The 13,155-nt window shown below is 43.2% G+C and overlaps 1 protein-coding gene and 1 long non-coding RNA gene across 10 annotated transcripts in view; one reads left to right on the forward strand and one right to left on the reverse strand.

Moving 5' to 3' along the window:
* LOC105483758 (uncharacterized) overlaps positions 1 to 591 on the reverse strand; it is an 80,287-nt gene extending 79,696 nt beyond the window's left edge. Inside the window, exon 1 of the long non-coding RNA XR_011608992.1 lies at positions 349 to 591. This is a non-coding gene — a long non-coding RNA (uncharacterized lncRNA). The remainder of the gene's footprint in view (positions 1 to 348) is intronic.
* Positions 94 to 13,155, forward strand: part of LOC105483756 (POC1 centriolar protein B) — a 100,360-nt gene continuing 87,298 nt past the window's right edge. For 3 of the 9 annotated variants that reach the window (XR_011608988.1, XM_071071326.1, XM_011744731.3), the window contains exons 1-2: positions 100 to 263; positions 951 to 1,035. Coding sequence is in view for 5 of the 9 variants with exons in the window: in XM_071071326.1 (XP_070927427.1) it covers positions 249 to 263; positions 951 to 1,035 (100 nt within the window). In the remaining 4 variants the exon portion in view is untranslated. Of the gene's footprint in view, positions 264 to 723; positions 1,036 to 1,724; positions 5,072 to 13,155 lie in introns of those variants that run through there. The other 6 variants (XM_071071325.1, XM_011744730.3, XM_011744728.2 and 3 more) reach the window with 5 other exon arrangements.

The following is a 13,155-nucleotide window of genomic DNA, read 5'->3' on the forward strand; positions in this document are numbered from 1 at the left end:
AGCCACAACTGAACCGGAGCATCCCTCCCGTCCGCTCTTTACAGGGCTGGCGGTGTCTCGGGGCTCGGCTAGCCATGCTTGGAGCGCGGGGTTTGACTGGGCCGCCGTTGTTGTAGTGACCGGGAGGCGCTGCCGCTCTGGGCAGACGGTTCCGGGAGCCGCACGGTCCCCTCTCCTGCCCCATCCCCTCCCCTCCCCTCCCCGGGTTCCCCCACCCGCAGGAGCCTGGGGCGGACCACTCCCCCCCGATGGCCTCAGCCACGGTAAGAACGGGTTGGAAGTGCGGGTGGATCCCTCCCCGGAGCCTGTCCCGCCGGCTGCGGAGCCAGGTCCGGGCCGAACCCGCACCTGACGGGAGATGGAGGCAGGTGTCCGCAGCCGGGTCCTGAGCCCCTCGTCCCGGGGCGTCCGTATCTCACTCTCTGCCACCGGGGCGGACGGAGTGCAGAAACCAGACCCAGCTCCCGGGCGCTCTTCCCCGAGTTCCGGAGCTCCGGACTGAGCCGGGCGGTCCCACGGCCCCCAGAATTCTTGGAGGGTTTCCGTGGAGCGCCTACGTCAGAATCACCTGGGAAGTATTTAAAAAAAAAAAAAAAAAAAAAGTACCAAAGCCGAGGCGCATCCTACCACCTGCCTGCCCAGTGCCAGCGGGCGGGGCCCGGGAACGTGCATGTCAAAGGGGCCGCGGCTCCTAAAGATGCGCTGGACTCTGGGGAGCGCGAACAGAGCGTTTTGCCGGCCCTGCGGGGAGAACTGGCGCCGGCGTCTCCCTGTAGCCGGACTGGGCGCCGCGCCCGTGGGTGGGCTGCTGCCCGGCTCCGCCGCCCAGCCAAGCCGCCGCCTGGGTGGCCATTCCCAGGCCGGACTCCGGGGGAGTGGCAGCGTCGATCCCGGCCCCCAGAATTCGAGGTCTGCGGCGGCTTTCAAAACTTGACGACTTTCCTTTCCAGGAGGACCCCGTTCTGGAGCGTTATTTCAAAGGCCACAAAGCTGCGATCACCTCCTTGGACTTCAGCCCCAACGGCAAGCAACTCGGTAAGTCTTATTCTTGTTTTGCTTTTGTAATGAGACAAAAGCTCCACGGGCCGGAAACCTTTCCTCCTGTCCGGGCAGGGTCCCTAGAAGAACGGCTAGGGGCCTGTATGGGGGTTGAGAGCACCCGGAGACGAGGGCCCAGCGCGGCGGGGCGCAGCTGGGGCCCCCGCGGCCATCCCGGCCCTCGGCCATCCCGGCCCCCGGCCCGGCCAAGAGTCTCGTATCCAGCAGTCCAGGCCTGGCGGACGACTTTCGCAAACTAACCACCAGGAGGAGTGAGTGGGCAGGGGAGGGGTTTGTCCTGGGCCCGGGGAGGGTGGGGTGTTGGCTGGAGAGTTCGTGAAAAGTTGTGAGCCGAGCAGGAGGAAGTGGGGAGAGAGGAGTTGGGCCGTGCCGGAGGCCGAGGACCGAGAGGGCTCAGGTGACCCCTGGAAAGCCCGGGTGGCTGGAAAGAAGCCCAGCGCCTGCATGAAAGGAAGAACCTGCCGGGAAGTACCTGAGCTCGAGCTGTGGGTTCCGCCGCCCTTCCCCTGCATGGTGGCTGGGTGGCTGCGTCTGCGCCCCAGCCCTGAGAATCCGGATGGCGGTGAGGTGGACTTGGGCAGGCAAGAGCTGCCTGCTACTGGCGTTTTTAACAGTGGCCTATATCTTCGTGGAGCTCTTGGTCTCCACTTTTCATGCCTCCGCAGGAGCCGGCCGTGCCAGGGAGCTGGGGTCAAGAAGGCTCTCAGACCTCCAGAAAAATACAGAGGATTTGTCTCGACCGCTTTATAAGAAGCCCCCTGCAGATTCCCATGCACCTGGGGAGTGGGGGAAAGCCAGCAAACTCCAACTCAACGAGGGTGAACTGAAGCAGCAAGAAGAACTCATTGAGAGATATGCCATCAATATTTACCTCAGTGACAGAATTTCCCTGCATCGACACATAGAGGATAAAAGAATGTATGAGTGTAAGTCCCAGAAGTTCAACTATAGGACACTTCCTACCACCTCTGTTATCATTGCTTTCTATAATGAAGCCTGGTCGACTTTGCTCCGTACTATTCACAGTGTTTTAGAAACTTCTCCTGCGGTCCTTTTGAAAGAGATCATCTTGGTGGATGACTTGAGTGACAGAGTTTATTTGAAGACGCAACTTGAAAGTTACATCAGCAATCTTGATAGAGTACGCTTGATTAGGACCAATAAGCGAGAGGGGCTGGTTAGGGCCCGTCTGATTGGGGCCACTTTCGCCACTGGGGACGTCCTCACTTTCCTGGATTGTCACTGTGAGTGTAATTCCGGTTGGCTGGAACCGCTTTTGGAAAGGATTGGGAGAGATGAAACAGCAATTGTGTGTCCTGTTATAGACACAATTGATTGGAATACTTTTGAATTCTATATGCAGACAGGGGAGCCCATGATTGGTGGGTTTGACTGGCGTTTAACATTTCAGTGGCATTCTGTCCCCAAACACGAAAGGGACAGGCGGATATCAAGAATTGACCCCATCAGATCACCCACCATGGCTGGAGGACTGTTTGCTGTCAGCAAGAAATATTTTCAGTACCTTGGAACATATGACACAGGAATGGAAGTGTGGGGAGGTGAAAACCTTGAACTGTCTTTCAGGGTGTGGCAGTGTGGTGGCAAATTGGAGATCCACCCGTGTTCCCACGTGGGCCATGTGTTCCCCAAGCGGGCACCGTATGCTCGCCCCAATTTCCTACAGAATACTGCTCGGGTAGCAGAAGTTTGGATGGATGAGTACAAAGAGCACTTCTACAATAGAAACCCTCCAGCAAGAAAAGAAGCTTATGGTGATATTTCTGAAAGAAAATTACTACGAGAGCGGCTGAGATGCAAGAGCTTTGACTGGTATTTGAAAAACGTGTTTCCTAATTTACATGTTCCAGAGGATAGGCCAGGCTGGCATGGGGCTATTCGCAGTAGAGGGATCTCTTCTGAATGTTTAGATTATAATTCTCCTGACAACAACCCCACAGGTGCTAACCTTTCACTGTTTGGATGCCATGGTCAAGGAGGCAATCAATTCTTTGAATATACTTCAAACAAAGAAATAAGGTTTAATTCTGTGACAGAGTTATGTGCAGAGGTTCCTGAGCAAAAAAATTATGTAGGAATGCAAAATTGTCCCAAAGATGGGTTCCTTGTACCAGCAAACATTATTTGGCATTTTAAAGAAGATGGAACTATTTTTCACCCACACTCAGGACTGTGTCTTAGTGCTTATCGGACACCGGAGGGCCGACCTGATGTACAAATGAGAACTTGTGATGCTCTAGATAAAAATCAAATTTGGAGTTTTGAGAAATAGAGCACAACAGCACTTTCGTCATGAGCTGACAATAGTGTCAAGAAAGTCAAAGAGCCTGAAGGGCCTCAGTGAATATTGTATTTTATTTTATCAAAAGCCACCTAGCAGTCGTCTGTGGAGCACTGGAAAGCTGGGGTTCATTTTGGTATACCACACTGAAACTGGGTACCCAGAGTGCTGCTGTTTAATATTTCACAGTGCCTTACTTATATGGGTTGTTTTATATAAGAGCTTTGTCAATATGGTCTCTTCTTAAAAGAAGTTGACTGTGAATTGAAACACACAAGACATTTAAGTGCCAGACTTAATATTAAAGAATGTAAAGGTCCAAGTAAAATGAGGTATGATTTATGTTGATGGGTAAGTTCACCGCACATCCCATTTTTTAACAAAACTCACGAATGTGCAGTTGGAGCTATTGCTATTTTCATTACATAGAATTTGAATTTCTTTTTCAGCCAGCACATTAAATTTTAGATTTTATTTTTAAATTTTTTTTCTAATCAAAAAGAAAGAAAATTGAGCTTAATGCAAAAGGCCTGGTTTTAGAGATACGTGTAATTGGAAGAGGGCATTTGTTTGAGTGTGAGTTTGGAGGCCTTTTTAACATGCAGACGTACCCATATCTAAATGAAATGGGGAGATACTTACATTCCATACTTTGTAAACTTGAGCTATTGGACTTCACTGATCTATATATTAATACCTCAAATTCCTCTTGATTTGTAAGCTGTCCTCTCTGTGTACGTGTTTGTTTGTGCAGGGCATTTTCTGATTGCACTTCCTTAAGTTATGAATGTACTAGAAACGGACTCATTCCGAATACTATGCCTCCCTTTGTTAATGCTTAATCATTTAAAGTAAACACAATTGAGGCCTCTCTGAAGTTAAACCCAACTATGTTTATTAAAATGTGTGAAACTGAAAGTGGGCTAGGTTCTGCCAAGGCTGTGGAACTCTCCTACAAATTCTGCTGATCAGGAAATGTAAGAATTTATCTTTAAAATGCAAGGAAAAAAGACTGCCTTGGCAGTTGTGAATGCTGCTTTCCGTCTCTAGCACCGAGCCTGGCACTTAAGTGCCGCTTTCAGGAAGTGGGTGAATGAATGACTGAATGAATGAATGGCTCAGCTGAGGAATGTGACTTTGGTCAAGTTATTTGATGTGTTTGGGCTTGGTTTTCTCATCTGTAAAATGTGGGTGCTGAATTGGATCTTAAATATCCCTTTCAGCTCTGAAATGTTGATTATACAGCATATTCTTCCCAGATTCACTCACTGTGCAATCTTTACAATACTTTTTATCTTTTTCACTTTTGACATAGGTAATGTTGTTGAGCAGTTGAGCAATGTTCAATCCACTTGTGAAGCTGGAGAAGAGAAATGGGTTTTAAAAATTAAGTGAGCTGAGGCTGGGCGCGGTGGCTGACACCTGTAATCCCAGCACTTTGGGAGGCCAAAGTGGGCGGATCACGTGGTCAGGAGATCGAGACCATCCTGGCTAACACGGTGAAACCCCGTCTCTACTAAAAATACAAAAAATTAGCTGGACGTGGTGGTGGGCACCTGTAGTCCCAGCTACACGGGAGGCTGAGGCAGGAGAATGGCCTGAACCCAGGAGGCGGAGCTTGCAGTGAGCCGAGATCTCGCCACTGCACTCCAGCCTCGGCAACAGCCAGACTCTGTCTCAAAAAAAAAAAAAAAAAAAAAAAAAAAAGAATTAAGTGAGCGGAACTCACCTGAAGTGGTTTACTTCTGTGGGATAAGAAGTTTTAGTCAGTGTTTATAGTCATTTCATTTTGATAATTGTTGAACCAATTTTGTTTTTAAAACCTTTAGACTCTAAAAGTAGTATTTTGACTAAGAATATAAATATTTCCAAAACTAAATTATTCGGGAAGTAAACAGTTTTTTTTTTAAGTATTTTTACTGGTTTTATACCAATATTATATCCAGAAATCACAGGATGAATTTAGAATTAAATCTCAATTAGTACACTTTGGCCTAGATTTATGAAAAATGCATGCTTCGTAAAGAGTCCACTGTATTCACGAGTAAAGTTGCTTTTAGTGTTTACTTGATGACTTGGGGAGTAAGAATTTTGCAAAATCTGAATTAAGGAAATTCTTTAGGATAACCATTTGAAAAAATAAAATTGCTATGCAATCTTGAATATTTTCTCTTTTGCCTCGTAAAATGAAAATGCATTCATAGTTTCTGTAAGTTATGTAGCAGCCTTAAAGTTTATCAACGAATTGTCCAGATTCCACATGCAGCATGCTTGGCCCTGCATTTAATTTAAGAAGGGTTAATAATAATGCTCTGAGTTTTTCAAAAGGGATTCTCCTAAACCCACCCACTTCTTTTGCCCAGGCTGCTTTTTAAAAATACTTTTTTATTTTTTACTTATGTTTAAATTTTCTCTTTTTATTTATTTTTTTGTTTTCTTGTTAGCCCCCTATTATATGGGATAACTAAAATTGTTATATTTTGAAAGTACTTACTACATTATTTTTATTTTAGTATCTTGATGCTCCTATCAAAAGGGAAATGAGGCTTTAAAAAATAAAGTACCTTAATTTTTTATTGACTTTTTGCCCTAAATTGCTAGGTGTGACCCAGCAATCTTTTAGGAAGAGATTTTACAGTGGTGCTTTATTTATGTCAATAATCCAGTATAGTTAGGCTGTTCATTCCTCATGAGTGCATAACAGAAAAGCGGGACTTTCACATTTTCATATTTAGGCACGTTCCAATTTAATTCCAAAAATACTCTGTAATTCTACATTTAAAAAAACTGATTCCCTAATTTGAATTTATTAGTACCAAAGCTCTCTTTTGTTGTAGACAATTAAGAGTTGACCTTTTAAGTTAATGTATATGCTTAAAAACAGTTTTAGGAAAATATTTGGTAGACAAGGAGTTTCAACTTTAAATGTTCACTATGTCATTTAGTGTCCAACTCTATGGATACATGGACTATCTAAATAGGCGTTTTTAGTCATTAAAAAAAAAAAAATCTAGTCACTAGGAGGATTTCTATCACTCAAAATAACTTGTTTGTAAAAGAAAATTTGTTTACTTACCCATTAGTAAGTTCCTACATATTCATTATATGATGGCAAATGAAACTTTTCTAGGATGAAGACAGCTTATTTTTAAGTTGTATGGTCTTAGTTGGTTTAGGGTCTCAATTTTAATTAACAAAATACTTGGTTTTTATTTGCTTGTCCTTTTGAATTCCTGTTTTAATAATTTTAAAATGAGCACAAAGAATGTTAAAGTTCAGATTAATCTCTTCTGAATGATTTTTTTTCTCTGTGATGAGTTGTTTCTGACTTTTTTCCTTTTGTATTTGTAATGTTCATTAAGACATAAAATAAAAAGTGTGCCTGATTATTTTTGCAAATAGATTGTGATTATTTTAGCCTGTGGGAACGTACTCTTGTGTATATATTTATAATGGCAATGGAAGTAAGTTCAGCTTGCAGTTCTTTTACTTATTTGAAAATTCAGACAGTAGATATTTAAAAAGTCAAAATTCACATATTATTTTACAACGTGTAGTTAATCAGCAAGTATTCTGAAGGGGTGTTAGTACTATTATTTTATTAACTACTCATGAGCAAACTAGAAATGATCAGGGATCTCTGGGGCCCACTTGGGCCACTATAAAAGGAAGCAATGGGCACCTGGACATATTAGCACCAATTTCACTACCCTGGGTGGAAAAGAAAAATGTCTGTCCTCTAAACAACAAATCCTCATATTTCCCTGGTCCATAAATGCAATTCCCTTCCACCAGTGGCATGTCTCTTCCTCTTTAGTGATTCCTAAATCCCTATACCCCTGTCTCTCCCTGGCCAGACACACTGCCTGAGAATGACTATTGTAAGGACTCTAACATCAGATGGTCTTATAGCTGCATTTAGCATATATATAGGTGACCTAAACATATTTTCACTAATTTTTATACACTTAAAAGTTCCTGCAAATACTTGTATTCTAACCTTACTCTCTTACTAAGTGACTTGCAGCTCTGTATAAATCACTTCATCTCTCTGTGTTTCGGGTTCACGAGTACAAAAAAGACTGGAAAATCCATAGAGACAGTACGTTAGTGTTTGCCAGGGTCTGGGAAAGGGAGGAATAGAGAATGCTAACAGAGATGAATTTTTGGCAGGTGGCAGGGGGTAGGGGATTATGAGAATGTTCTGGAATTAGTGATAAAAGTGCAAACGTTGGGCAAAACACTGGTGTACTTTAAAAGGCTAAATTTTATGGTATTTAAATAATATCTCAGTTTTTAAAAAATACCTCAGGTAAAAAAGCAGGCTGGAGAATTTCGGATGTCTCAGAAAAGATTTCTCTTTGCATGCTAGACCTCTTTGCATGCCTCTGTGCACGCTAGACTTTAGAACAGGCTAGTAGGATTTAGTATTTAATAATACTTGAATCATTTTGTAATTTGCAGAATTAAGAAAGTTATATATATGAATGAATCAGTCTGCTTAGTGTTAGGCGGGGCTTGGAAATAAGTTTATGTGGGAGGTTTTCCTAAAATTTCAGAGAAACTTCAATAAATCCTTTTGGACAGGAGGTGGAGATTACTGTAAAAGGTGAAACAAGTTCCTGAGTTGTGTAGTTGTCCACAGCAGAAATGAAAATTAGAGGGCACATGTCTTCAGGACCTCCTGAGGCTGTGTCATGTTAAAAAAAAAAAAAAAGAAAAGAAAATTAGAGAAGTCCTTCTAACTTAATAATTTTTGGGATACTACTTTTTCATTTGTGCCAAGCTTTATCAGTCTTCCAGGCTGGGCTAGGAGTGGTATCTACTGCAGGCCAGCAGTGTCTTTGGGTGTCTGGTCACCATTCTAATCTGTCTATTTGCATTTATCTAATCCTGTTCAAAAGGGGAAGAGGAGGCAGTCTATTTATTTACTACTCCCTTATTTAGTTAAAGCTACTGTATGCCAGATGCCATTTTATGCTCTGGGTTTACATAAAGAGGGGAAGAAAGCAGATGTGCTTCATGAGATGGTATGAAGAGTTCATGGTCCAGTGGTGGAGACAAATATTAACAAGTAAACACAAATCCATTTGTCAGTACAACTTGATGCAACAAAGGAAAGTAGTCAAAGCTGTGAAGGAAAGGAATAGTATGCTGCTGTTTTTTTTTTTTTTTTTTTTTTTTTTTTTTTTGAGACCAAGTCTCACTCTGTCACCTAGGCTGGAGTGCAGTGGCATGATCTCGGCTCACTTCAACCTCTGTCTCCCAAGTTCAAGCGATTCTCGTGCCTCAGCCTCCCAAGTAGCTGGGACTACAGGTGCATGCCACAATGCCCAGCTAATTTTTGTATTTTTAGTAGAAATGGGGTTTCCCACCTCAGTCTCCCAAAGTGCTGGAATTATAGGTGTGAGCCACTGTACCCAGCCATAGAGTGCTTTTTAAAGGGAGGATAACAGTGGAGACATCCTTAAATTTATGGGGTCAAGGAATACTTCCCTGTGAAAGTTAGATTTAACTGAAGACCAGAGGAGAAGTTAGCTAGGTAAAGACTAAAAGGAGAATAGCATAGGCAAAGACCAAGGCTGGGAAAGAGCTGTCCTAGATCAAGAAAGTGTAAGAATGCCAGAATGGGTAGAACCTGGTAAACAAAGAGAGATGAAGCTGAGGCAGAGACAGCTTCGGCAGGGCCTTGAAGCTATAGTGGGTTTAAATGGTGACCCTCCAAAAGATGTGTCCATGTCGTAGTCCTTGGAACCTGTGATGTGACCTTATTTGGGGGGAAAAACGTCTTTGTAGATGTAAGTCTGCAAAGGATCTTAATGATTATGAGATCATCCTGAATTATCTGTGTGGGCCCTAAATCCAGTGACGTGTCCTTGTAAAAAACATACTGAGGAGATAAGAGGAGGCCATGTGAAGCCAGAGGCAGAGATTGGAGTGACACAGCAACAAGCCAATGAGTGCCTAGAGACACCAGGAGCTGGGAGAGGGAGGGAATGAGATATCCCCTAGAGCCTTTGGAGAGAGTGTGGCCCGATCAACACCGTGATTTCAGGCTTCTGGTTTCCGGAACTGTGAGATAACAAATTTCTGTTGTTTTATGCCTCCAGGTTTGTGGTAATTTGTTACAGCAGCTACAGGAAACTTGACACGTTTTAGGATTTTGTTCTGAGAGTGGTGGAAATTGTTGGAGGGATTAGTAAGGGAATAACATGATTTGTACCTCAAAAAGACCACTCTGGCTACTATACAGAGATTGTACTATTAGTAGGGAAATCATTTAGGGGGATTATAGTAATACCAGCAGATGATAGTGGTTCAAACTAGGATGGTGGTCTTCAAATTACTGTGATGGTCTGGGCAAGACAGAAATTTGGGAATTATTAGCATACAAATGGTATTTAGAGTCATGGGAATGAGTGAGATCACCTGGGAAGAATGTAGAGCAATGAGAACAAATACCCCATGTCTGAATATTGAAGATATCCAACCTGTAGATCAGAAGAGGAGATAGCAAAATAACCTAAGAAAGAATAATCAGAAAGATAGGAGGGAAAGCCATTACAGTAGGGTATCATGAAAGCCAAGGTTAGGAGTGGGGTAGAAATGTTGAAGATAGAGACAATATTAAATTGTCATTACAGAGAGTGGAGGAAGAAACTAATAGAGAATCATGCACTGCTTTGGAGTATATAAGACTCATGTAAACTTAGTTATCATAAATGTATAGTGTTTCCAATCTGTTTGGGGGTTGGGGTGACCAGCAATTCTCACTGGTATAGTTATGATCTCAGAAAAGGCAGAGTGCTTGGGATTTTTGCCAGGGGAATTTGAAGGAAGGAGGCAGAGTCAAGGGATTGAACGTTACGTGTATGAGGGGGATTATAATTGAATAAGGAGAGAAATGAAGGTTATAAATTGGTTAGTGAAGTGAAGATGGTGAGAAGAGAGCCTCAATGGAGAACATGGGTCTGGATGAGAACATGGGTCTTGGAGTTCTGGATGAGATGGAAGTGAGTGAGTCATAAGGAAAGCAAGTTGTCCTGGTGGGTTGCAATCAGAGATTTGAGAAGTGTTCATGTTCTGCTGGTGACAAGATTTTTAGAATGAGCGGCTGAAGAGGCAGGAGAAAAAAGGTCTTTGGAGAGGCCCTGTTTTCCCCTTGGTCTGAAATGTTCTTCACCACCTCACCCTTTATTTGGCTGACTCCCTGTCCTTCACACCTCCACTTAAAATGCCCCCGATCATTCTATCTAACTTAAGATTCCACCTCCACACAAAATAAAGCTTCCTGCTTTATCTTTCATACCTCTTAGCACAATTTAAAACGATATAAAGCCAAGCACAGTGGTGCATGCCTGTAGTCCCAGCTACTCAAGGGGCTGAGGCAGGAGGGATACCTTGAGCCCAGGAGTTTGAGACCAGCCTGGGGAACATAGCAGGACCCCCATCTTCAAAAAATTATTATAAATAAATAAATTTTAAAAATGATATGTTTGTCTGCGTTTCCACTTGAATTTAAGCTCCTCAATTAGAGATTTCTGTCTGCTTTGTCACTTAGGACTCCCCGCTTTTGCCACAATGCGTTACATATTGCTGGGGTCATGTATCTGTTGAGTTAATTCATAGTGCTCAGAGTTGAAATGGAAAGGAAGACTGTGACTGAAGTAGGTGACATGTGAAAGAGAAAATGATTGCTGCTTGAAAGGTGACAGGAAACTTGGTATCCACAAGCAGAGTCAAGGTTTAAGTACTTAAGGAGGAAGAGGGACTTACAGAGAGGAGGATGTGAATACAAGAGGCATCATCTAGTGGGTGTTGTGGCCCAGTGGTAAATTTTGAGGAGAAAAGGCATGGGTACCAGGGTCAGCTTAAGGGGATATCCATAGCATTATGGGAGTGAAAGTTTGCACAATGATTGATGACCAGAGAGGCTTGAGGCTTCAACTTCGGGTCATAATTAGAGGAAGCAGGACCTGAAGCATAGTGGATTTTTTCTTAGTAGACTCTTAGAAGGTAGGATATACTAGTCTGTTCTCCCACTGCAATAAAGAAATACCTGAGGCCGGGTGCAGTGGCTCATGCCTGTAATCCCAGCACTTTGGGAGGCCGAGGCAGATCACCTGAAGTCAGGAGTTCGAGACTAGCCTGGCCAACATGGTGAAACCCTGTCTTTACTAAAAATAAAAAATTAGCCAGGTGTGGTGGCACGCACCTGTAGTCCCAGCTACTCGGGAGACTGAGGCAGGAGAATTGCTTGAACCCGGGAGGCAAAGGCTGCAATGAGCTGAGATCGTGCCACTGCACTCCAGCCTGGATGACAGAGTGAGACTCCATCTTAAAAAAAAAAAAAAACCCGAAACTGAGTAACTTACAAAGAAAAGAGGTTTAATTGACTCACAGTTCTGCAGGCTATTCAGGAAACATGGCTGGGGAGGCCTCAGGAAACTTAACAATCATGGCGCTGGGCGAAGGAGAAGCAGGCACATCTTACATGGCCCGAGCTGGAGGAAGAGAGAGAAGGGGAGGTGCTATACACTTTTAAACAACCAGATCTTGTGAGAACTCACTCACTATCACAAAAACAGCAAGGGGGAAATCTGCCCCTATGATCCAATCACGTCCCGCCAGGCCCCTCCTCCAACATTGGGGATTACAATTCAATATGAGATTTAGGTGGGGTCATAAGTCCAAACCATATTATAGGGGCTATTAGGTTTCACAGGATGGGTGGAAAGGTGATGAGAAGGAAGAGGATGAGAGAAAACAAAATAGCCTTTGAAGTGTTATCATCCCCTTTTATGGTTGCAGAAGCTGAAATTTCAGTAACTTGCCCAAAACTATAAAGGTAGTAGGCAGCAGAGCCTAGCAGTTGTCCCCAATCTTTTTGGCACCAGGGACTGGCTTCATGGAAGACAATTTTCACAGTAGGGTTCACACTTCTATGAGAATCTAATGCCGCTGCTGATCTCACTGGAGGTGGAGCTCAGGCCTTAATGCTTGCTTGCCTGCTGCTCACCTCCTGCTGTGCAACCCAGTTCCTAATAGGCCACGGACCAGTACCAGTTCGCAGCCTGGGGGTTAGGGACCTCTAGCCTAATAGAGTCTGGTTTGAGTCTTATTCCAGAACCATACCCTTTTCCATTAGGCCAGTCATCTCTTTCCCAGAGGGCCACATTCACATTTAAACGAACAGTAAAAGCCTTTAAAAGTATTTTCACATGGTTTGCAGAATCTGACCTGTACTTTAGAAGTTTCTGTTGAAAACTGCATAATTTTAACATTGAAGTTGTTACTTCCCCCACTTTTTCCTTCAAGGTTATCCTGTCATTGATTAAATCCTTCTGTAACATGTGGTTTGCTTGTACGACAAATGATAGTAAAGAACAAGGTAATCTTTCCTTTTTTGACTGAATAGAAGCAAACTGAAATTTGGAACTTTTTAGTTACTTTCCCTGCAGTGAAACCATAATAAAAGTTTGCCAAAGATTTTTTTTTTTTTCAAATTCTTGATGGCAGCCTATGTGGTACTTTGTGGAGCTTTTCCTATTATAGCTTAAAAAATTACTAAACCTACAAAAGCTGAAAAATTACAAAAGCTAATTTAGTGTAACACTAAGAGGTAGTAACAGAGTGCATTGTTTCTCAAATTTCAGTGTGCATCAGAATTCAGTGAGAAACTTGTCAAAAATTTATATTCCCAGGTCTAACCCCAAATAATGTGTAATTTACTAGAAATATGTATTTTTAACAAGGACCCCAGTAACTCTGATGGAGATAATTCATAAATTCCC

The sequence above is a fragment of the Macaca nemestrina genome, chromosome 10 (genome assembly GCF_043159975.1).
Source record: "Macaca nemestrina isolate mMacNem1 chromosome 10, mMacNem.hap1, whole genome shotgun sequence".
In the NCBI taxonomy this organism is placed as follows: Eukaryota; Metazoa; Chordata; class Mammalia; order Primates; family Cercopithecidae; genus Macaca; species Macaca nemestrina.